The sequence below is a fragment of the Oncorhynchus mykiss genome, chromosome 19, assembly GCF_057628025.1.
Source record: "Oncorhynchus mykiss isolate SJ-2025 chromosome 19, ASM5762802v1, whole genome shotgun sequence".
NCBI classification, from domain to species: domain Eukaryota; kingdom Metazoa; phylum Chordata; class Actinopteri; order Salmoniformes; family Salmonidae; genus Oncorhynchus; species Oncorhynchus mykiss.
Window position 1 is genome coordinate 355,571 of NC_143040.1, and position 25,330 is coordinate 380,900.

Genomic DNA, 25,330 nt, shown 5'->3' on the forward strand with positions numbered 1-25,330 from the left:
AAACAGGAGACAGACTAGTGTCCTGTCCAGGGGGTGTCCTGTACATCAAGCTGTCTCACTACAGAAACAGGAGATAGACTAGTGTCCTGTCCAGGGGGTGTACTGGTACATCAGAAACAGGAGATAGACTAGTGTCCTGTCCAGGGGTTGGACTGGTACATCAAGCTGTCTCACTACAGAAACAGGAGACAGACTAGTGTCCTGTCCAGGGGGTGTACTGTACATCAAGCTGTCCCACTACAGAAACAGGAAATAGGGCAAGAGCCAATAGGGCAAGAGGAAATAGGGCAGGAGCCAATAGGGCAAGAGGAAATAGGGCAGGAGCCAATAGGGCAAGAGGAAATAGGGCAGGAGCCAATAGGGCAAGAGGAAATAGGGCAGGAGCCAATAGGGCAAGAGGAAATAGGGCAGGAGCCAATAGGGCGAGAGGAAATAGGGCAGGAGCCAATAGGGAAAGAGGAAATAGGGCAGGAGCCAATAGGGCAAGAGGAAATAGGGCAGGAGCCAATAGGGCAAGAGGAAATAGGGCAGGAGCCAATAGGGCAAGAGGAAATAGGGCAGGAGCCAATAGGGCAAGAGGAAATAGGGCAGGAGCCAATAGGGCGAGAGGAAATAGGGCAGGAGCCAATAGGGAGAGAGGAAATAGGGCAGGAGCCAATAGGGCAAGAGGAAATAGGGCAGGAGCCAATAGGGCAAGAGGAAATGGGGCAGGAGCCAATAGGGCAAGAGGAAATAGGGCAGGAGCCAATAGGCTGTTCTGGCTCAGACAAGGTTTACTTCCTTTACACAGATAGAGCCTCAGCCAATACAACAACACACAATAAACAACAACACACAATAAACAACAACAACAACACACAATTAACAACAATAACAACACCAACAACAACACACATAAAACAACAACAAACAATAAACAACACCACACAATAAACAACAATAACAATAATAACAACAACAACAACAATAATAATAAACAACAAACATCCCGACCTGCTGACACGTGTCATAGAGGTCCTCCAGAGTGTGTCTGTTGACCAGTTTAAAATGGCGTCTGAGAATGACGAGGTTCTGCTGTCTGGTCCGGCCCTCCTCCAGCTCCCTCTCCTCCACCTGGCTCCCCTTCTCGTGCGTCACACGGTACGGCACCACGCGCTGGCCGGAGGGGTGAACCGCGACGCCAGCCGAGACCGCCGCCGATACCTCTGGGAGGAAACGGGAAGGGTTGCCGTGGAGAATGGCGAGGGTGTTGTTAGGGGGAAAGTGGTATCCCGCGGCGTCGGTTGGGTTGTCGTGACGATTGTGGTCGAGACGCCAGAGGAAGGCGAAGTCTTGCGGGTCGGTCTGGGAGGAGCGATCTGTGTCGGCCAATGACGGAGGAGGGGAGGGGCGGTGGGGGTTAGGGTTAAGGTCAGGGTTGAGATTAGGGTAGAGGTCAGGTTGGAGGTTAGGTTTGAAGTTAGGGCTGAGGTTAGGGTTGAGATCGAGGTTAGGGTTAAGGTCAGAGTCGAGATTAGGGTTGAGGTTAGGGTTAAGGTCAGGCTTGAGGTCAGGCTTGAGGTTAGGGTTAAGGTCAGAGTCGAGATTAGGGTTGAGGTTAGGGTTAAGGTCAGAGTCGAGATTAGGGTTGAGGTTAGGGTTAAGGTCAGGGTTGAGGTTAGGGTTGAGGTCAGGCTTGAGGTTAGGGTTAAGGTCAGAGTCGAGATTAGGGTTGAGGTTAGGGTTAAGGTCAGGGTTGAGGTTAGGGTTAAGGTCAGAGTCGAGATTAGGGTTGAGGTTAGGGTTAAGGTCAGGGTCGAGGTTAGGGTTAAGGTCAGAGTCGAGATTAGGGTTGAAGTTAGGGTTAAGGTCAGAGTCGAGATTAGGGTTGAGGTTAGGGTTAAGGTCAGAGTCGAGATTAGGATTGAAGTTAGGGTTAAGGTCAGGGTTGAGGTTAGGGTTAAGGTCAGAGTCGAGATTAGGGTTGAGGTTAGGGTTAAGGTCAGGGTCGAGGTTAGGGTTAAGGTCAGAGTCGAGATTAGGGTTGAGGTTAGGGTTAAGGTCAGGGTCGAGGTTAGGGTTGAGGTCAGAGTCGAGATTAGGGTTGAGGTTAAGGTCAGAGTCGAGATTAGGGTTGAGGTTAGGGTTAAGGTCAGGGTTGAGGTTAGGGTTGAGGTCAGGCTTGAGGTTAGGGTTAAGGTCAGAGTCGAGATTAGGGTTGAGGTTAGGGTTAAGGTCAGGGTTGAGGTCAGGCTTGAGGTTAAGGTTAGGGTTAAGGTCAGAGTCGAGATTAGTGTTGAGGTTAGGGTTAAGGTCAGGGTCGAGGTTAGGGTTAAGGTCAGAGTGGAGATTAGGGTTGAGGTCAGAGTGGAGATTAGGGTCGAGGTCAGAGTGGAGATTAGGGTCGAGGTCAGAGTGGAGATTAGGGTCGAGGTCAGAGTGGAGATTAGGGTCGAGGTCAGAGTGGAGATTAGGGTCGAGGTCAGAGTGGAGATTAGGGTCGAGGTCAGAGTGGAGATTAGGGTCGAGGTCAGAGTCGAGATTAGGGGCAAGGTCAGAGTTAGGGTCGAGGTCAGGGTCGAGGTCAGAGTCAGGGTCTATCTGTGGTTTGGGGGAGGGAGGGGTGTCGTTTGTGAAGGTGAGCGCCAGCTTGCACTGTTCCTCAGCCCTGCGACTCTGCCTCCGCTCCTCACTGCCCCCACCAAGATGGCCGACTTCACCTTCCACCCTGGTCTCACTAGCGTCAGTGCACTGACTGACCTCACCAACATGGCTACATTCACCAGCTTCCACACTGCCCTCACCAATATGGCTGTCACTATCAGTACAATGACTGCCCCCACCAAGATGGCCGTCTTCACTTTCCATCCTGGTCTCACTAGTGTCAGTACACTGACTGACCTCACCAAGATGGCTTCCTTCTACCTCCAACAAGTCTTTCTCAACTAAACCCTGAGTCCCCCCATCTCCGGCGGCCTGAATGGTCTCTCCCTCCCTCTGCTCCACGGTGTTGGATCCAACCACCTGGGTTGAGTTAGGGTTAGCCAACACACAGTCAGGTAATTCCTCCCGACTCAGGACTCGGTCTTTATCCGCCTCCCCCCTCCTCCCTCCTGCCTCACCCCTCTCTCCTCCTTCTCCAAATGAACGGTCTGAGCTAAGGGAGGGGACGGGGGAGGGGCAGGTGGGCAGGGGGAAGGAGTCAACACCTGTCTGTAAGAGCTCTAGAAGCTTCTGGAACTCTGTGACATGAGGCCCGCGACCAGGATGCCCTTCTGATTGGCTGCCTCTGGGATCTGCCTCCTCCCCCTCACCACCTCCCTCTTCCTCCCTCCCAGGGCGCCTCCCATTCCTTCCTCCTCCTCTTCTTTGCTCCAGTACCTCCTCTGAAGGCCAGTCTCCAACAAACTCCAACAACTCAGGCCTCACCCTCTCTCCCCCATCCCTCACCCCCTCTCCCACATCCCTCACCCTCTCTCCCACATCCTTCACCCTCTCTCCCACATCCCTCACCCTCTCTCCCCCATCCTTCACCCTCTCTCCCCCATCCCACACCTGCTCTCCCCCATCACCAATTTCTCCCACCAACTTCCCTCCTCCATCCTCTCTCTCTCCATCCCCCTCGCTCACTGATTGGCTAGCGTCCTTCACTATGACAGCAGGCTCCAGCCTATCAGAGTCCGTCTTCCTAGTTCTACTCCTCCTCTCTTTCCTCACCCTCTGACCAATCGACTCGGAGAAAGCCACGGGCCTCTCGTCGTCACCATGGAGATCTGCACTAAACACAGACTCCACCAGACAGTGGGGAATTCCTGTCTCTTCCTCTTCCTCCCCCCTGTTCCCCTCGTCGTCCGGTTGCCACGGAGCTTCCGGTTCAGAGACCAACGTTCCTAAATCAAGAATATCCTCCTCGTCCAGAATTTTAGAATTGTCCAGAATCGCACATTTTTCCGAGGCCTGTTCACTGAGGGAGAGGGACTCTGTGGACCCGTGGGCAGAGCTGTAACCCGGGGTTCTGGCTCTCCCGGAGTGGCCGGCCAACGACACGTCGGGAAGCGAGGAGGAGAGCTGGGGGCAGGACCTCTCAGAGCCCTGGACCAATCGCTGCTCTCCTACCAGGTCGCGGCGGGCCTTGTCTGAGGACTTGGGCCTATCAGGAGAAAGAAAGACAGAGAGAGAGACAGAGACAGAGAGAGACAGAGAGAGACAGAGAGAGAGAGGACAGAGAGAGACAGAGAGAGAGAAGACAGAGAGAGAGAGGACAGAGAGAGACAGAGAGAGAGAGGACAGAGAGAGACAGAGAGAGGACAGAGAGAGACAGAGAGAGAGAGAGACAGAGACAGAGAGAGACAGAGAGACAGAGAGAGAGAGAGAGAGAGATCATCTTTTCATTGTGACTTCAATTCAAGAGAAAAGACGAGGCAACTATTGAGATGCAGCCTGAAACTAACCTTAGCCCTGGCCATAACCCTAACCCTAGGCCCTAACCCTGGCCCTATCCCTGGCCCTATCCCTGGCCCTAACCCTACCCCTGACCACTAACCCTGACCCCTAACCCTATCCCTAGGCCCTGGCCCTATCCCTAGGCCCTAGCCCTGGCCATAACTCTGGCCCTATCCTAACCCCAGGCCCTAACCCTACCCTAGGCCCTAACCCTGTCCCTACCCTAGGCCCTAACCCTGTCCCTACCCTAGGCCCTGGCCCTAACCCTAGGCCCTAACCCTAGGCCCTAACCCTGGCCCTAACCCTGGGCCCTAACCCTAGGCCCTAACCCTGTCCCTACCCTAGGCCCTACCCTGGCCCTAACCCTGGGCCCTAACCCTGGGCCCTAAACCTAGGCCCTAACCCTGGCCCTAACCCTAGGCCCTAACCCTGGCCCTAACCCTGGGCCCTAACCCTAGGCCCTACCCTAGACCCTAACCCTAGGCCCTAACCCTGGGCCCTAACCCTAGGGCCTACCCTGGGCCCTAACCCTGGTCCCTAACCCTGGTCCCTAACCCTTGGCCCTAACCCCTAACCCTGGCCCTAATCTTAACCCTGACCACAACCCTGGCCCTATCCCTAACCCTGGCCCTAAAGCTGGCCCTAATCTTAACCCTGACCACAACCTTGGCCCTAAACCTGGCCCTATCCCTGGCCCTATCCCTGGCTCTAATCCTAACCCTGGCCCTATCCCTAGTCTCCTGGTGAGGAAACTTACTGTGACGGGCTAGCCTCCTGATGGGGTGGGCTTGAGTCCTGTTGGGGGGGTAGTTTGGCCTCCTGATGGGGTGGGCTTGGGTCCTGTTGGGGGGGTAGTTTGGCCTCCTGATGGGGTGGGCTTGGGTCCTGTTGGGGGGGTAGTTTGGCGTCGTGATGAGGGGGTCGTGTTGGGTCGTAATGGGGGGGTAGTTTGGGGTGAGAGCTCCCCATGATGGAGTGAATGGTCACGTGACGATCATAATTTTCCATCATCCAACGGATCTTCTCTGCTTTAACACTGTGCCTAGTACGTCTAGAGAGAGAAAGGAGAGGGGAGGGAGGGGAGGGAGGGAGGAGAGGAGAGGAGAGATGGGAGGGAGGAGAGAGGGGGGGGAGGAGAGAGGAGGGAGAGGAGGGGAGAGAGAGGGCAGAGAGGAAGAGAGGAGGGGAGAGAGCGAGGAGGGGAGAGAGAGGAGGGAGAGGAGGGGAGAGAGAGGGCAGAGAGGAAGAGAGGAGGGGAGAGAGCGAGGAGGGGAGAGAGAGGAGGGAGAAGAGGGGGAGGGGAGAGAAAGAGGGGAGGGGAGAGGAGAGAAAGAGGGGGGGGGGGGCGAAAGAGGAGGGGTTATCCATTTAGTTTTTAATTTCAATTCAGATGAATTTGTAATAACTTTATTAGTGGTTTGTTTACATTAAATCAAAGTCTATCCTATCATAATAACTTTATTGGTCATTTACATCAATTCAAAGTATATGGTAATATATGTTGTTCGGGATGTGTATGAGGAAGTGAATTCAGATGACCAGCATGCATCTGTTCAGAAACTAACTGTGAGAACTTTCAGAGTCTTCTGGATTGATGATGAACTGAAACCTGTGACAGGTCAAAGATATAATGCCCAGCATGCACCTGTTCAGAAACTGTGACAGGTCAAAGACATGATGACCAGCATGCACCTGTTCAGAAACTGACAGGTCAAAGATATAATGCCCAGCATGCACCTGTTCAGAAACTGAGAGGTCAAAGATATAATACCCAGCATGCACCTGTTCAGAAACTGTGACAGGTCAAAGATATAATGCCCAGCATGCACCTGTTCAGAAACTGAGAGGTCAAAGATATAATACCCAGCATGCACCTGTTCAGAAACTGTGACAGGTCAAAGATATGATGACCAGCATGCACCTGTTCAGAAACTGACAGGTCAAAGATATGATGACCAGCATGCACCTGTTCAGAAACTGACAGGTCAAAGATATGATGACCAGCATGCACCTGTTCAGAAACTGTAATAACTTTATTGGTACCTCTCCAGGTGTTTCGTAATAACTTTATTAATACCTCCCCAGGTGTTTCGTAATAACTTTATTGGTACCTCTCCAGGTGTTTCGTAATAACTTTATTGGTACCTCTCCAGGTGTTTCGTAATAACTTTATTGGTACCTCTCCAGGTGTTTCGTAATAACTTTATTGGTACCTCTCCAGGTGTTTCGTAATAACTTTATTGGTACCTCTTCAGGTGTTTCGTAATAACTTTATTGGTACCTCTCCAGGTGTTTCGTAATAACTTTATTGGTACCTCTCCAGGTGTTTCGTAATAACTTTATTGGTACCTCTCCAGGTGTTTCGTAATAACTTTATTGGTACCTCTCCAGGTGTTTCGTAATAACTTTATTGGTACCTCTCCAGGTGTTTCGTAATAACTTTATTGGTACCTCTCCAGGTGTTTCGTAATAACTTTATTGGTACCTCTCCAGGTGTTTCGTAATAACTTTATTGGTACCTCTCCAGGTGTTTCGTAATAACTTTATTGGTATCTCTCCAGGTGTTTCGTAATAACTTTATTGGTACCTCTCCAGGTGTTTCGTAATAACTTTATTGGTACCTCTCCAGGTGTTTCGTAATAACTTTATTGGTACCTCTCCAGTTCCCTGGGTTTGTTCTTCCACCAGGTACTAGGCTCCCGGAACAAAACCTTGTAGTTGTGCCTCAGAGCCTGTAGGGACATACAGCACATCCTACCATTAGACAGTGTGGGGACATACAGCACATCCTACCATTAGACTGTGTGGGGACATACAGCACATCCTACCATTAGACAGTGTGGGGACATACAGCACATCCTACCATTAGACTGTGTAGGGACATACAGCACATCCTACCATTAGACTGTGTAGGGACATACAGCACATCCTACCATTAGACTGTGTGGGGACATACAGCACATCCTACCATTAGACTGTGTGGGGACATACAGCACATCCTACCATTAGACTGTGTGGGGACATACAGCACATCCTACCATTAGACAGTGTGGGACATACAGCACATCCTACCATTAGACAGTGTGTGTGTAGATGTGTGTGTAGATGTGAGTGTGTGTGTGTGTGTGTAGATGTGGGTGTAGATGTGGGTGTGTGTGTGTGTGTAGATAGATGTGTGTGTGTGTGTGTGTGTGTGTGTAGATGTGGGTGTGTGTGTGTGTAGGTGTGTGTGTGTGTGTGTGTGTGTGTGTGTGTGTGTGTGTGTGTGTGTGTGTGTGTGTGTGTGTGTGTGTGGGGGGGTGTAGGTGTGTGTAGATGTGTGTGTGTGTGTAGGTGTGTGTGTGTGTGTAGGTGTGTGTGTGTGTGTGTGTGTGTGTAGGTGTGTGTGTGTGTGTAGGTGTGTGGGTGTGTGTGTGTGTGTGTGTGTGTGTGTGTGTGTGTGTGTGTGTGTGTGTAGGTGTGTGTGTGTAGGTGTGTGTGTGTGTGTAGGTGTGTGTGTGTGTGTGTGTGTGTGTGTGTGTGTGTGTGTAGGTGTGTGTGTGTGTGTGTGTGTAGGTGTGTAGGTGTGTAGGTGTGTAGGTGTGTGGGTGGGTGTGTGTGTGTGTGTGTGTGTGTGTGTGTGTGTAGGTGTGTGTGTAGGTGTGTGTAGGTGTGTGTGTAGGTGTGTGTAGGTGTGTGTAGATGTGTGTGTGTGTGTGTGTGTGTGTGTGTGTGTGTGTGTGTGTGTGTGTGTGTGTGTGTGTGTGTGTGTGTGTAGGTGTGTGTAGGTGTGTGTAGGTGTGTGTAGGTGTGTGTAGGTGTGTGTAGGTGTGTAGGTGTGTGTGTAGGTGTGTGTAGGTGTGTGTGTGTAGGTGTGTGTAGGTGTGTGTGTAGGTGTGTGTAGGTGTGTGTGTAGGTGTGTAGGTGTGTGTAGGTGTGTTTGTGTAGGTGTGTGTGTAGGTGTGTGTGTAGGTGTGTGTGTGTAGGTGTGTGTAGGTGTGTGTGTGTAGGTGTGTGTGTGTAGGTGTGTGTGTGTGTGTGTAGGTGTGTATAATACATAAACTTGAATAACTATTGAAATGTATTTCTGATTAAAATGGAAGGTAGTTTGTAGAGAGAGACCATAGTTACGTAGGGTTTCATCTCCCAGCTCTGCATGTTGGTGTTGTCAATAATAACAGGAGAGAAAGAGGCCTCCATCACTTCCTGGGCTGAGGACATCAACACCATGTTATTCAATGGGAAACAGAGACCATTTACATGGTTAGGGTGTAGGGGTTAGGGTGTAGGGTGTAGGGGTTAGGGTGTAGGGGTTAGGGTGTAGGGGTTAGGGTGTAGTAGGGGTTAGGGTGTAGTAGGGGTTAGGGTGTAGTAGGGGTTAGGGTGTAGTAGGGGTTAGGGTGTAGGGGTTAGTTAGGGTGTAGGGGTTAGTTAGGGTGTAGGGGTTAGTTAGGGTGTAGGGGTTAGTTAGGGTGTAGGGGTTAGTTAGGGTGTAGGGGTTAGTTAGGGTGTAGGGGTTAGTTAGGGTGTAGGGGTTAGTTAGGGTGTTAGGCTGTAGGGGTTAGTTAGGGTGTTAGGCTGTAGGGGTTAGGACGTAGGGGTTAGGGTGTTAGGATGTAGGGGTTAGGGTGTTAGGATGTAGGGGTTAGGGTGTTAGGATGTAGGGGTTAGGGTGTAGGGTGTAGGGGTTAGGGTGTAGGGGTTAGTTAGGGTGAAGGGGTTAGTTAGGGTGTAGGGGTTAGTTAGGGTGTAGGGGTTAGTTAGGGTGTAGGGGTTAGTTAGGGTGTAGGGTGTATACCTCTAGCGTGGTTCCATTCGTGGGCCTCCCCTAAAGCTGAGGGGTCGTAGCGATAGTCCCCATGATGTAGGGGTTAGTTAGGGTGTTAGGGTGTAGGGTGTATACCTCTAGCGTGGTTCCATTCGTGGGCCTCCCCTAAAGCTGAGGGGTCGTAGCGATAGTCCCCATGACGTAGGGGTTAGTTAGGGTGTTAGGGTGTAGGGGTTAGTTAGGGTGTAGGGTGTATACCTCTAGCGTGGTTCCATTCGTGGGCCTCCCCTAAAGCTGAGGGGTCGTAGCGATAGTCCCCATGACGACAGAAATAATCATCCGTGCTCAACACCACCCCATGTGGGTTCTGTTCCAGCATGGCCCTACACACACACACACACACACACAGAGATAACACACACAGAGATAACACACACAGAGATAACACACACACACACAGAGATAACACACACACACACACAGGGATAACACACACACGCGCACGCACACACACACACAGGGATAACACACACACACACAGAGATAACACACACACGCGCACGCACACACACACACACAGGGATAACACACACACAGGGATAACACACACACACACACACAGATAACACACACACACACACAGAGATAACACACACACACACACAGAGATAACACACACACACACACACAGACACAGGGATAACACACACAGAGATAACACACACAGAGATAACACACACACACACACACACACACAGAGATAACACACACACACACACACACAGGGATAACACACACACGCACACAGGGATAACGCACACACACACACACAGGGATAACACACACACACACACACACACACACAGGGATAACACACACACACAGGGATAACACACACACACACACACACACAGGGATAACACACACACACAGGGATAACACACGCATGCAAGCACACACGATTATTGGTGAGTGTGGTTAACATTATTGTAAACACACACACACACACACACACACCCATCCAATACCCCGCCCACCCCCTATACACACACCTAACACGTCCCCTTACCGGGCCAGGGTGGACTTGCCCGACCCAGGAGCTCCCCGTAGCAGCACTAGGACACGCCCCTCCAGACGGAGCCTACCATGTTGGAGGGGTGCTCTGGGGCCAGCAGACACACCCCCTGTCCAAGACCTGGGGACGGTAGGGGCTTGACCGAAAGGGCCCTGGGCCAACCAGTGGGAGGCGGGTGTGGCTCGGGTGTGCCAGGAGGAGGGGCTTAGCGCCACAGGGACGATAAATGCCGGCCCCGTTGGCTGATTTCCGCGGGCATGCGGTTGGAACTCCGGCGCTCGAGTATTCCAGAACGACGGGTTGGCGAGTCGCTCTTCTCCTGCGACGCCAGTCTTCGTCCTCGCCCCCCTTACTACGTCGCCTGGTGGTACGGTCCGCTCACCCTCTGGACGAACAGTGAACTGGTCCAGTTTCCTGTATGCCTGGAATGCAGAGGGGCGATCGGCGGCCCCCGGGTCCAAAAGCAGGCTGGGTTTAATTCTGTCCGTCTCGGATGGCGATGAAGTCAGATGGCCGAAGTCCAGTAATGACCGTTGCCGCCGGTAACCGGCTGCTCCTCCCGAGAAGTTGAGGCTCAGGTCAGAGACAGGGGAGTGAGGTCCGCTAGCCTGCCCAGCTGAGAACACCCTGTCTGGGCATGGCTGATCCCCTGGGAGCCCCCTCGTGGAGGCTGAGGCTCTTGGGCCGGACTGGAGCGGCTGTGGCAGGGCCTGCTGCTGGGCGCCCGGGGGCTGAACGAGCAAGGAGAGGGAAGAGACGGAAGAGGAGGAGGAGTGAAGATCACCGTGGTCCCTCTCTCCAGCTTCCTGCTGTATGGTAAGATTCTCCAGCTCACGGTCAATCAGAACATCAAACTCTTCTGTCAAGTCAGTGGTCAGGTCCTGGTTATCTTCGCTGAGGAGAGGAGGTGCCCGTCGGGGAGGGGAGAGGGGGACAGCGGACTCCCCCGTAGGCGGGCGGGGGTGAAGGTCTGGTTTGGAGGAGTTGTGTTGGGGGCTGAGGAGAGCTGCGGTAAGCTCGAACCCGGAGAGGAGGGGAGGGAGGGGGCCAACACGCTCAGCTGCTACAGACAGCTCCAGGAGAGAATCCATCGCATTCTCAACTACAGGAAGAGACATGGAAGGAGAGAGAGAGAGAGAGAGGTGATAAGAGAGAGAGAGAGAGAGAGAGAGAGAGAGGTGGTAAGAGAGAGAGAGAGGTGGTAAGAGAGAGAGAGAGAGAGAGAGAGAGAGAGAGAGGTGGTAAGAGAGAGAGAGAGGTGGTAGGAGAGAGAGGGGGAGATGGTAGGAGAGAGAGAGAGGTGGTAGGAGAGAGAGAGAGGTGGTAGGAGAGAGAGAGAAGGGGAGATGGTAGGAGAGAGAGAGGTGGTAGGAGAGAGAGAGGTGGTAGAAGAGAGAGAGAGAGATGGTAGGAGAGAGAGAGAGGTGGTAGGAGAGAGAGAGAGGTGGTAGGAGAGAGAGAGAAGGGGAGATGGTAGGAGAGAGAGAGGTGGTAGGAGAGAGAGAGAAGGGGAGATGGTAGGAGAGAGAGAGGTGGTAGGAGAGAGAGAAGGGGAGATGGTAGGAGAGAGAGAGAGGTGGTAGGAGAGAGAGAGAGGTGGTAGGAGAGAGAGAGAGGTGGTAGGAGAGAGAGAGTGGGGGTAGGAGAGAGAGAGAGGGGGAGATGGTAGGAGAGAGAGAGGTGGTAGGAGAGAGAGAGGTGGTAGGAGAGAGAGGTGGTAGGAGAGAGAGAGAAGGGGAGATGGTAGGAGAGAGAGAGGAAGGGAACAGTTGGTTAAATGAACTCTTTAGCTGTGTGACATGTACAGTTGTGGCAAAAAGTTTTGAGAATTACACAAATATTAATTTCCACAAAGTCTGCTGCCTCAGTGTCTTTAGATATTTTTGTCAGATGTTACTATGGAATACTGAAGTATAATTACAAGCATTTCATAAGTGTCAAAGGCTTTTATTGACAATTACATGAAGTTGATGCAAAGAGTCAATATTTACAGTGTTGACCCTTCTTTTTCAAGACCTCTGCAATCCTCCCTGGCATGATGTCAATTAACTTCTGGGCCACATCCTGACTGATGGAAGCCCATTCTTACATAATCAATGCTTGGAGTTTATCAGAATTTGTGGGGTTTTGTTTGTCCACCCGCCTCTTGAGGATTGACCACCAGTTCTCAATGGGGATTAATGTCTGGGGGGTTTCCTGGCCATGGACCCAAAATATCGATGTTTTGTTCCCCGAGCCACTTAGTTATCACTTTTGCCTTATGGCAAGGTGCTCCATCATGCTGGAAATGGCATTGTTCGTCACCAAACTGTTCCTGGATGGTTGGGAGAAGTTGCTCTTGGAGGATGTGTTGGTACCATTCTTTATTCATGGCTGTGTTCTTAGGCAAAATTGTGAGTGAGCCCACTCCCTTGGCTGAGAAGCAACCCCACACATGAATGGTCTCAGGATGCTTTACTGTTGGCATGACACAGGACTGATGGTAGCGCTCACTTTGTCTTCTCGGGACAAGCTTTTTTCCGGATGCCCCACACAATCGGAAAGGGGATTCATCAGAGAAAATGACTTTACCCCAGTCCTCAGCAGTCCAATCCCTGTACCTTTTGCAGAATATCAGTCTGTCCCTTGTGTTTTTCCTGGAGAGAAGTGGCTTCTTTGCTGCCCTTCTTGACACCAGGCCCTCCTCTAAAAGTCTTTGCCTCACTGTGCGTGCAGATGCACAAACACCTGCCTGCTGCCTAATCAACTTTAGGAGACGGTCCTGGCGCTTGCTGGACTTTCTTGGGCGCCCTGAAGCGATCTTCACAACAATTGAACCGCTCTCCTTGAAGTTCTTGATGATCCGATAAATGGTTGATTTAGGTGCAACCTTACTGGCAGCAATATCCTTGCCTGTGAAGCCCCTTTTGTGCAAAGCAATGACGACGGCACGTGTTTCCTTGCAGGTAACCATGGTTGACAGACGAAGAGCAATGATTCCAAGCACCACCCTCCTTTTGAAGCTTCCAGTCTGTCATTCTAACTCAATCAGCATGACAGAGTGATCTCCAGCCTTGTCCTTGTCAACACTCACACATGTGTTAACGAGAGAATCATTGACATGATGTCAGCTGGTCCTTTTGTGGCAGGGCTGAAATTCATTGGAAATGTTTTTTTGGGGGGGGATTCAGTTCATTTGCATGGCAAAGAGGGACTTTGCAATTTATTGCAATTCATCTGATCACTCTTCATAACATTCTGGAGTATATGCAAATTGCCATTATACAAACTGAGGCAGCAAACTTTGTGAAAATTAATGTTTGTGTCTCAAATTTTGGCCACGACTGTACACACATGTAAATGCTTACTAAGTTTAAGTCCCAATATGTACTGTTGTACTGTAGTCCCAATATGTACTGTTGAACTGTAGTCCCAATATGTACTGTTGAACTGTAGTCCCAATATGTACTGTTGAACTGTAGTCCCAATATGTACTGTTGAACTGTAGTCCCAATATGTACTGTTGAACTGTAGTCCCAATATGTACTGTAGTCCCAATATGTACTGTTGAACTACAGTCCCAATATGAACTGTTGAACTGTAGTCCCAATATGAACTGTAGTCCCAATATGTACTGTTGTACTGTAGTCTCAATATGTACTGTTGAACTGTAGTCTCAATATGTACTGTTGTACTGTAGTCCCAATATGTACTGTTGAACTGTAGTCCCAATATGTACTGTTGTACTGTAGTCTCAATATGTACTGTTGAACTGTAGTCTCAATATGTACTGTTGAACTGTAGTCCCAATATGTACTGTAGTCCCAATATGTACTGTTGAACTGTAGTCCCAATATGTACTGTTGAACTGTAGTCCCAATATGTACTGTTGAACTGTAGTCTCAATATGAACTGTTGAACTGTAGTCCCAATATGTACTGTTGAACTGTAGTCCCAATATGTACTGTAGTCTCAATATGTACTGTTGAACTGTAGTCCCAATATGTACTGTTGAACTGTAGTCCCAATATGTACTGTTGTACTGTAGTCCCAATATGTACTGTAGTCCCAATATGTACTGTTGAACTGTAGTCCCAATATGTACTGTTGAACTGTAGTCCCAATATGTACTGTAGTCCCAATATGTACTGTTGAACTGTAGTCCCAATATGTACTGTTGAACTGTAGTCCCAATATGTACTGTTGAACTGTAGTCCCAATATGAACTGTTGAACTGTAGTCCCAAAATGTACTGTTGAACTGTAGTCCCAATATGTACTGTTGAACTGTAGTCCCAATATGTACTGTTGAACTGTAGTCCCAATATGTACTGTTGAACTGTCGTCCCAATATGTGCTGTTGAACTGTAGTCCCAATATGTACTGTTGAACTGTAGTCCCAATATGTACTGTTGAACTGTAGTCTCAATATGTACTGTAGTCCCAATATGTACTGTAGTCTCAATATGTACTGTAGTCCCAATATGTACTGTAGTCCCAATATGTACTGTTGAACTGTCGTCCCAATATGTACTGTTGAACTGTAGTCCAAATATGTACTGTTGAACTGTAGTCCCAATATGTACTGTTGAACTGTAGTCCCAATATGTACTGTAGTCCCAATATGTACTGTTGAACTGTAGTCCCAATATGTACTGTAGTCCCAATATGTACTGTAGTCCCAATATGTACTGTTGAACTGTAGTCCCAATATGTACTGTTGAACTGTAGTCTCAATATGTACTGTTGAACTGTAGTCCCAATATGTACTGTAGTCTCAATATGTACTGTTGAACTGTAGTCCCAATATGTACTGTTGAACTGTAGTCCCAATATGTACTGTTGAACTGTAGTCCCAATATGTACTGTTGAACTGTAGTCTCAATATGTACTGTTGAACTGTAGTCCCAATATGTACTGTTGAACTGTAGTCTCAATATGTACTGTTGAACTGTAGTCTCAATATGTACTGTAGTCCCAATATGTACTGTTGAACTGTAGTCCCAATATGTACTGTTGAACTGTAGTCCCAATATGTACTGTAGTCCCAATATGTACTGTAGTCCCAATATGTACTGTAGTCCCAATATGTACTGTTGAACTGTAGTCCCAATATGCTCTCCTTGAAGTTCTTGATGATCCGATAAATGGTTGATTTAGGTGCAACCTTACTGGCAGCAATATCCTTGCCTGTGAAGCCCCTTTTGTGCAAAGCAATGACGACGGCACGTGTTTCCTTGCAGGTAACCATGGTTGACAGACGAAGAGCAATGATTCCAAGCACCACCCTCCTTTTGAAGCTTCCAGTCTGTCATTCTAACTCAATCAGCATGACAGAGTGATCTCCAGCCTTGTCCTTGTCAACACTCACACATGTGTTAACGAGAGAATCATTGACATGATGTCAGCTGGTCCTTTTGTGGCAGGGCTGAAATTCATTGGAAATGTTTTTTTGGGGGGGGATTCAGTTCATTTGCATGGCAAAGAGGGACTTTGCAATTTATTGCAATTCATCTGATCACTCTTCATAACATTCTGGAGTATATGCAAATTGCCATTATACAAACTGAGGCAGCAAACTTTGTGAAAATTAATGTTTGTGTCTCAAATTTTGGCCACGACTGTACACACATGTAAATGCTTACTAAGTTTAAGTCCCAATATGTACTGTTGTACTGTAGTCCCAATATGTACTGTTGAACTGTAGTCCCAATATGTACTGTTGAACTGTAGTCCCAATATGTACTGTTGAACTGTAGTCCCAATATGTACTGTTGAACTGTAGTCCCAATATGTACTGTTGAACTGTAGTCCCAATATGTACTGTAGTCCCAATATGTACTGTTGAACTACAGTCCCAATATGAACTGTTGAACTGTAGTCCCAATATGAACTGTAGTCCCAATATGTACTGTTGTACTGTAGTCTCAATATGTACTGTTGAACTGTAGTCTCAATATGTACTGTTGTACTGTAGTCCCAATATGTACTGTTGAACTGTAGTCCCAATATGTACTGTTGAACTGTAGTCCCAATATGTACTGTAGTCTCAATATGTACTGTTGAACTGTAGTCCCAATATGTACTGTTGAACTGTAGTCCCAATATGTACTGTTGTACTGTAGTCCCAATATGTACTGTAGTCCCAATATGTACTGTTGAACTGTAGTCCCAATATGTACTGTTGAACTGTAGTCCCAATATGTACTGTAGTCCCAATATGTACTGTTGAACTGTAGTCCCAATATGTACTGTTGAACTGTAGTCCCAATATGTACTGTTGAACTGTAGTCCCAATATGAACTGTTGAACTGTAGTCCCAAAATGTACTGTTGAACTGTAGTCCCAATATGTACTGTTGAACTGTAGTCCCAATATGTACTGTTGAACTGTAGTCCCAATATGTACTGTTGAACTGTCGTCCCAATATGTGCTGTTGAACTGTAGTCCCAATATGTACTGTTGAACTGTAGTCCCAATATGTACTGTTGAACTGTAGTCTCAATATGTACTGTAGTCCCAATATGTACTGTAGTCTCAATATGTACTGTAGTCCCAATATGTACTGTAGTCCCAATATGTACTGTTGAACTGTCGTCCCAATATGTACTGTTGAACTGTAGTCCAAATATGTACTGTTGAACTGTAGTCCCAATATGTACTGTTGAACTGTAGTCCCAATATGTACTGTAGTCCCAATATGTACTGTTGAACTGTAGTCCCAATATGTACTGTAGTCCCAATATGTACTGTAGTCCCAATATGTACTGTTGAACTGTAGTCCCAATATGTACTGTTGAACTGTAGTCCCAATATGTACTGTTGAACTGTAGTCTCAATATGTACTGTTGAACTGTAGTCCCAATATGTACTGTAGTCTCAATATGTACTGTTGAACTGTAGTCCCAATATGTACTGTTGAACTGTAGTCCCAATATGTACTGTTGAACTGTAGTCCCAATATGTACTGTTGAACTGTAGTCTCAATATGTACTGTTGAACTGTAGTCCCAATATGTACTGTTGAACTGTAGTCTCAATATGTACTGTTGAACTGTAGTCTCAATATGTACTGTAGTCCCAATATGTACTGTTGAACTGTAGTCCCAATATGTACTGTTGAACTGTAGTCCCAATATGTACTGTAGTCCCAATATGTACTGTAGTCCCAATATGTACTGTAGTCCCAATATGTACTGTTGAACTGTAGTCCCAATATGTACTGTAGTCCCAATATGTACTGTAGTCCCAATATGTACTGTTGAACTGTAGTCCCAATATGTACTGTTGAACTGTAGTCCCAATATGTACTGTTGAACTGTAGTCCCAATATGTACTGTTGAACTGTAGTCTCAATATGTACTGTTGAACTGTAGTCTCAATATGTACTGTAGTCCCAATATGTACTGTAGTCCCAATATGTACTGTAGTCCCAATATGTACTGTAGTCCCAATATGTACTGTTGAACTGTAGTCCCAATATGTACTGTTGAACTGTAGTCCCAATATGTACTGTAGTCCCAATATGTACTGTAGTCCCAATATGTACTGTTGAACTGTAGTCCCAATATGTACTGTTGAACTGTAGTCCCAATATGTACTGTTGAACTGTAGTCCCAATATGTACTGTTGAACTGTAGTCCCAATATGTACTGTTGAACTGTAGTCTCAATATGTACTGTAGTCCCAATATGTACTGTAGTCCCAATATGTACTGTAGTCCCAATATGTACTGTTGAACTGTAGTCCCAATATGTACTGTTGAACTGTAGTCCCAATATGTACTGTTGAACTGTAGTCCCAATATGTACTGTTGAACTGTAGTCCCAATATGTACTGTAGTCCCAATATGTACTGTTGAACTGTAGTCCCAATATGTACTGTAGTCCCAATATGTACTGTTGAACTGTAGTCCCAATATGTACTGTTGAACTGTAGTCCCAATATGTACTGTAGTCCCAATATGTACTGTTGAACTGTAGTCCCAATATGTACTGTTGAACTGTAGTCCCAATATGTACTGTTGAACTGTAGTCCCAATATGTACTGTTGAACTGTAGTCCCAATATGTACTGTAGTCCCAATATGTACTGTTGAACTGTAGTCCCAATATGTACTGTAGTCCCAATATGTACTGTTGAACTGTAGTCCCAATATGTACTGTTGAACTGTAGTCCCAATATGTACTGTAGTCCCAATATGTACTGTTGAACTGTAGTCCCAATATGTACTGTTGAACTGTAGTCTCAATATGTACTGTTGAACTGTAGTCCCAATATGTACTGTTGAACTGTAGTCCCAATATGTACTGTTGAACTGTAGTCCCAATATGTACTGTAGTCCCAATATGTACTGTTGAACTGTAGTCCCAATATGTACTGTTGAACTGTAGTCCCAATATGTACTGTAGTCCCAATATGTACTGTTGAACTGTAGTCCCAATATGTACTGTTGAACTGTAGTCCCAATATGTACTGTAGTCCCAATATGTACTGTTGAACTGTAGTCCCAATATGTACTGTTGAACTGTAGTCCCAATATGTACTGTAGTCCCAATATGTACTGTTGAACTGTAGTCCCAATATGTACTGTTGAACTGTAGTCCCAATATGTACTGTTGAACTGTAGTCCCAATATGTACTGTTGAACTGTAGTCCCAATATGTACTGTTGAACTGTAGTCCCAATATGTACTGTAGTCCCAATATGTACTGTTGAACTGTAGTCTCAATATGTACTGTTGAACTGTAGTCCCAATATGTACTGTAGTCCCAATATGTACTGTTGAACTGTAGTCCCAATATGTACTGTTGAACTGTAGTCCCAATATGTACTGTTGAACTGTAGTCCCAATATGTACTGTTGAACTGTAGTCCCAATATGAACTGTTGAACTGTAGTCCCAATATGTACTGTTGAACTGTAGTCCCAATATGTACTGTTGAACTGTAGTCCCAATATGTACTGTTGAACTGTAGTCCCAATATGTACTGTTGAACTGTAGTCCCAATATGTACTGTTGAACTGTAGTCCCAATATGTACTGTTGAACTGTAGTCCCAATATGAACTGTTGAACTGTAGTCCCAATATGTACTGTTGAACTGTAGTCTCAATATGTACTGTTGAACTGTAGTCCCAATATGTACTGTTGAACTGTAGTCTCAATATGTACTGTTGAACTGTAGTCCCAATATGAACTGTTGAACTGTAGTCCCAATATGTACTGTTGAACTGTAGTCTCAATATGTACTGTTGAACTGCAGTCCCAATATGAACTGTTGAACTACAGTCACCTCGTGACACCAGGGGATTATGCAACAACACGATCACACAGTCAGCACACACGACATTGAAATACACGCTAACGCGGAGTTATCCTATTCACAAAATAGGAAAGTAAATTGTTAGCCTGGATGCTTTTTTTGACTGTAGTTATTCATCTTATGTAAAAAATAAATAAAACTAAGAAAAACATTTTGTGGTTTAGATTGAGTGTCGGGTGTAAGTGGAGGGAGGAGCAGGGATGTGTGGGAGAGAGGTGACGTCACATGACGTCTGACATAACGTTGATCAACATAATCAATCATATGATCAATATGGGAAATATCGGTCAAAGGGACCAGCATTGCTGTTGCAACAACGCACCCAACCAATCACGTTAGGTACATACTTAATATCTAGATATCGATCTAAAAACTTTGTCACAACTAGCTACGTTCGTTCAACTTGCCATAGTGTCAGTCAAGAGTCATTTACCTCTGAAGTCACACTCGGCCAACACAATGTAAATAACTTCCGGATCCAGGTGGCAAAACATCTCCTTCATGGTCCTCACGATCTCGTCCTTGTCCTGAGAAGTAGCCGAGATGCCTCCTGAGTTTGTCGAAACGAGCATATCAGTACTACCGTGGTCGTGAGAGTTAGTCCCGGTGTTGAATTCACTTCTCGACAGCGGAGCGCCGTCACTCGTTCCCGGTATTCGGTAGTAGTTGTCGTTGTCGTTTGACAACCCGGGTACTCTGGCCGGGCTATGGCCGTTTTTCTTTTTCCTTGGCATTCTCAGTGTGCTAATGTTTAAAAACAGTTGTCTTAGATAAGTATCTGACTAGCGTGGTGTTGTGGCCATGTTAAAAACAACGGAAGAAGCTGGTTTGAGGAAGCTGGGCTGAAACAACAGCAGCGCACCAAGCGGCGGGGTTGGTCAACTACAGTTCGTCCTGATAGATACTGGAGAGAGAGAGAGAGAGAGAGAGAGAGAAATAAGACCACGGGGAAATCCTGCCAAATCAACAAGATGTTGTCGTTATGTTGTTGTTCATTTAAATCCATTTCAATTCAAGGGCCTTTATTGGCATGCCAAAAGTAAGTGAGGTAGATAATATACAAAAGTGAAATAAACAATAAAAATTAACAGTAAACAATACACTCACAGAAGTTCCAAAAGAATAAAGACATGTAAAATGTCATATTATATATATATATATACAGTGTTGTTACAATGTATAAATGGTTGAAGTACAAAAGGGCAAATTAATAAGCATAAATATGGGTTGTATTTACAATGGTGTTAAATCCTTGTCTTTTACATTTATTAATATCTGCAACTTTGGTACACTGGCATAATATAAGTGCCCTGTCTGCTATTCTAATTGATTTGGTACAGTATTGAAAACTCCTTCCAAACCTCATAAATTATATTCCGGTCATGCACAAACCTAGAATCAGTTTTCCCCTCCACAACTTCAACCCCTATCCATTCAGGGAGCTTCTAAATACTGACCTGGGATCAGCATCTCCTGTCGGGTTTTTATGTTCCTGCAATCTAAAAAAAAAAGAAGAAGAAGGGGGAAGTTGGAGTTTGGTTTTTCCGAGTCCCGCTTGATGAGGTGTGTTGCAGTACCCCGGTCAGACCGAGGACGGCGCCGTCCACCCAGCGTCCACAGAGGGGACATTCAAACTGCTGAGACTGGCTGCTGAGACTGGAGACACGGAGCTTTGTGCCGAAACTAAAAACACACACACAACCTCATGAATTAAACCCGCTCATTGGTGAGGTAAATATCATACAGGAATTACATGTTGGGTTTATTTTTGGTGGACCGCGGCTACTGTTTGCAGATATTTTTGGCTCGTAGTTGTATGTGTACAAAAAGCTTTCTTTTGTGATAATTGTGATGTTGGAGAGGGAGGGCGACGATTGCATTTTTTACAACCAAGAGAAGTAAGCGCCACTGTAAGGAAACGATGTGAAGAGAGAGACAGAGACAGAGAGAGCTTGAAGTTGAAACAAACATAACGAAGTTGATTTATCTTTATTTTCCTGGACAAATAAAGTTGTTTTTTACTTCTAAACGCTAAACATGACAGGAAGTCGTTCGCAGAAAGAGGTCTTGAGAATAACTATTATTCGTGAATTTAATTTCTGTCTCTTTTGGTAACAACAGTGATGTGCAAATGTGATGGTGTTCTCTGTGAGTAGTTTGAGGCCTAGGCTAACGATGCTAACAATGCTAACGATGCTAACAACGCTAACATTGCTAAAAATGCTAGCTGGTTAGCTTAGCTTAGCATACACAGTGCGGGTCTTGTGAACCAACTACCATGGCTAGCTAGCTAGCTAGCATCGCAACTCATCCTGCAATAGTAGTATGTTTATTTTTATAGATATTAATTTGATTTGTCGGACTGGTTCAACATACACACAGGTGTAATGGTATATATATTGTATTTGAAAACGCAAACCAAACTGTTGGCTACAAAACATTTAACGTTAATCTTGATGTAAGAACATGCGATTGCAGAGCGGATATCGCGCTGGTTAGCTAACATGCTAACTAGCACAGCCAGGATTTTTTACAATTTTTAATTATACAAAAAAAACAACTTCATTCAGGGAGACATTTCTCCCTAGTCGACTGACGCGTGCCTATTCCCCTCGCAGTCTATCGCATAAATAATAATCAGAAGCACAAAACCGTGTTTTAAAAACGATGTTTTTTTGAGAAGTGCGGTAGAATGGCTGTGTTGATGTGTGTTTTGTTTTCTGGCCTATAGAGGCCAGTAGAGGACTGTGTGGATTAAAACGACGACAAGCATGGAGTTCCCGCAGCAGCAGAAACCGGCGGGGGACAGCAAGATCACCTACCCGCCAGGAGTGAAGGAAATCACGGAGAAGATAAGCAACGATGAGGTGGTGAAACGGCTGAAGGTTAGTCGGTTAAAACCAAACCCCCCCCCCATGGCTATCTGCCAAGACTGACTGAGCTAGGATGTGTTCAGGTGGTTTGCAGAGACCTAGTGAGCTGGGGGGGGGGGGTTCTCACTGTAAACATACTGTAGCTATCTCTTCAGACTCACTACATCAATGTCCAGCACACTGGCCGATTACCAATAACGCCCAAACTCTGTAAACATGAAAGACACCTGCTACAGCCGAGTTAAGTCGTGCTCTAGTATAGGCAGGGAGAGAGAGAGAGAGAGAGACTGGGATGGAAGTAAAAGCAATCATAGCTTTTTCAGAGACGGTAGCTATCTATGGTCAGGGGAATTGTTTTGTTTTTTTCAATAACATTGCTACTCTGCTGGGAAGCCAGAGGTATAAAAGGTGACGTTGTCATGGTACCGGACCACGGTCATAGATCTAGAACACCGTGACGTCAGTGTTCTTTATGATGTCGTTGTGTATGACGTCATGCACGAGTAGGAGGTCTGCCTTGTGTACCTGCGGTATGATGTCATGAATAGAAGGGGTGGGGGGACCGACCACCTCTCTGTGTGTCTGCTGTGATGCTGCTGCTATTTTTTGTTCTGCGGAGGATAGACAGGCAGGCAGAGGGCCAACAGACAGACAGGCAGGCACGCGAGGGCCAACAGACAGACAGGCAGGCACGCGAGGGCCAACAGACAGGCAGGCACGCAGAGGGCCAACAGACAGGCAGGCAGGCACGCAGAGGGCCAACAGACAGGCAGGCAGGCACGCAGAGGGCCAACAGACAGGCAGGCAGGCACGCAGAGGGCCAACAGACAGGCAGGCACGCAGAGGGCCAACAGACAGGCAGGCACGCAGAGGGCCAACAGACAGGCAGGCACGCAGAGGGCCAACAGACAGGCAGGCACGCAGAGGGCCAACAGACAGGCAGGCACGCAGAGGGCCAACAGACAGGCAGGCAGGCAGAGGGCCAACAGACAGGCAGGCAGGCAGAGGGCCAACAGACAGGCAGGCAGGCAGAGGGCCAACAGACAGGCAGGCAGGCAGAGGGCCAACAGACAGGCAGGCAGGCACGCGGAGGGCCAACAGACAGGCAGGCAGGCACGCGGAGGGCCAACAGACAGGCAGGCAGGCACGCGGAGGGCCAACAGACAGGCAGGCAGGCACGCGGAGGGCCAACAGACAGGCAGGCAGGCACGCGGAGGGCCAACAGACAGGCAGGCAGGCACGCAGAGGGCCAACAGACAGGCAGGCAGGCACGCAGAGGGCCAACAGACAGGCAGGCAGGCACGCAGAGGGCCAACAGACAGGCAGGCAGGCACGCAGAGGGCCAACAGACAGGCAGGCAGGCACGCAGAGGGCCAACAGACAGGCAGGCAGGCACGCAGAGGGCCAACAGACAGGCAGGCAGGCACGCAGAGGGCCAACAGACAGGCAGGCAGGCACGCAGAGGGCCAACAGACAGGCAGGCAGGCACGCAGAGGGCCAACAGACAGGCAGGCAGGCACGCAGAGGGCCAACAGACAGGCAGGCAGGCACGCAGAGGGCCAACAGACAGGCAGGCAGGCACGCAGAGGGCCAACAGACAGGCAGGCAGGCACGCAGAGGGCCAACAGACAGGCAGGCAGGCACGCAGAGGGCCAACAGACAGGCAGGCAGGCACGCAGAGGGCCAACAGACAGGCAGGCAGGCACGCAGAGGGCCAACAGACAGGCAGGCAGGCACGCAGAGGGCCAACAGACAGGCAGGCAGGCACGCAGAGGGCCAACAGACAGGCAGGCAGGCACGCAGAGGGCCAACAGACAGGCAGGCAGGCACGCAGAGGGCCAACAGACAGGCAGGCAGGCACGCAGAGGGCCAACAGACAGGCAGGCAGGCACGCAGAGGGCCAACAGACAGGCAGGCAGGCACGCAGAGGGCCAACAGACAGACAGGCAGGCAGGCACGCGGAGGGCCAACAGACAGACAGGCAGGCAGGCACGCGGAGGGCCAACAGACAGACAGGCAGGCAGGCACGCGGAGGGCCAACAGACAGACAGGCAGGCAGGCACGCGGAGGGCCAACAGACAGACAGGCAGGCAGGCACGCGGAGGGCCAACAGACAGACAGGCAGGCAGGCACGCGGAGGGCCAACAGACAGGCAGGCAGGCACGCGGAGGGCCAACAGACAGGCAGGCAGGCACGCGGAGGGCCAACAGACAGACAGGCAGGCACGCGGAGGGCCAACAGACAGACAGGCAGGCACGCGGAGGGCCAACAGACAGACAGGCAGGCACGCGAGGGCCAACAGACAGACAGGCAGGCACGCGAGGGCCAACAGACAGGCAGGCACGCAGAGGGCCAACAGACAGGCAGGCACGCAGAGGGCCAACAGACAGGCAGGCAGGCGGAGGGCCAACAGACAGGCAGGCAGGCGGAGGGCCAACAGACAGGCAGGCAGGCGGAGGGCCAACAGACAGGCAGGCACGCGGAGGGCCAACAGACAGGCAGGCAGGCACGCGGAGGGCCAACAGACAGGCAGGCAGGCACGCAGAGGGCCAACAGACAGGCAGGCAGGCACGCAGAGGGCCAACAGACAGGCAGGCAGGCACGCAGAGGGCCAACAGACAGGCAGGCAGGCACGCAGAGGGCCAACAGACAGGCAGGCAGGCACGCAGAGGGCCAACAGACAGGCAGGCAGGCACGCAGAGGGCCAACAGACAGGCAGGCAGGCACGCAGAGGGCCAACAGACAGGCAGGCAGGCACGCAGAGGGCCAACAGACAGGCAGGCAGGCACGCAGAGGGCCAACAGACAGGCAGGCAGGCACGCAGAGGGCCAACAGACAGGCAGGCAGGCACGCAGAGGGCCAACAGACAGGCAGGCAGGCACGCAGAGGGCCAACAGACAGGCAGGCAGGCACG

At 48.7% G+C, this 25,330-nt stretch overlaps 2 protein-coding genes across 10 annotated transcripts in view; one reads left to right on the forward strand and one right to left on the reverse strand.

Annotated features, from left to right (window-relative positions):
- LOC110512617 (uncharacterized) overlaps nt 1–21,117 on the reverse strand; it is an 82,372-nt gene extending 61,255 nt beyond the window's left edge. For 6 of the 9 annotated variants that reach the window (XR_016488661.1, XR_016488660.1, XR_016488663.1 and 3 more), the window contains exons 1-8: nt 21,001–21,117; nt 19,977–20,447; nt 10,239–11,346; nt 9,428–9,552; nt 8,524–8,612; nt 7,078–7,154; nt 5,180–5,473; nt 994–4,129 (exon numbers count right to left, since the gene is read on the reverse strand). Coding sequence is in view for 5 of the 9 variants with exons in the window: in XM_090209503.1 (XP_090065629.1) it covers nt 994–4,129; nt 5,180–5,473; nt 7,078–7,154; nt 8,524–8,612; nt 9,428–9,552; nt 10,239–11,346; nt 19,977–20,277 (5,130 nt within the window). In the remaining 4 variants the exon portion in view is untranslated. Of the gene's footprint in view, nt 1–993; nt 4,130–5,179; nt 5,474–7,077; nt 7,155–8,523; nt 8,613–9,199; nt 9,400–9,427; nt 9,553–10,221; nt 11,347–19,976; nt 20,448–21,000 lie in introns of those variants that run through there. The other 3 variants (XM_090209504.1, XM_090209506.1, XM_090209507.1) reach the window with 3 other exon arrangements.
- A 20-nt stretch (nt 21,118–21,137) lies between these two features.
- LOC118936834 (sister chromatid cohesion protein PDS5 homolog A) overlaps nt 21,138–25,330 on the forward strand; it is a 90,851-nt gene continuing 86,658 nt past the window's right edge. The window contains exons 1-2 of the mRNA XM_090209509.1: nt 21,138–21,274; nt 22,275–22,428. Coding sequence (XP_090065635.1) covers nt 22,315–22,428 — 114 coding nt within the window. The 5' untranslated portion in view covers nt 21,138–21,274; nt 22,275–22,314. The remainder of the gene's footprint in view (nt 21,275–22,274; nt 22,429–25,330) is intronic.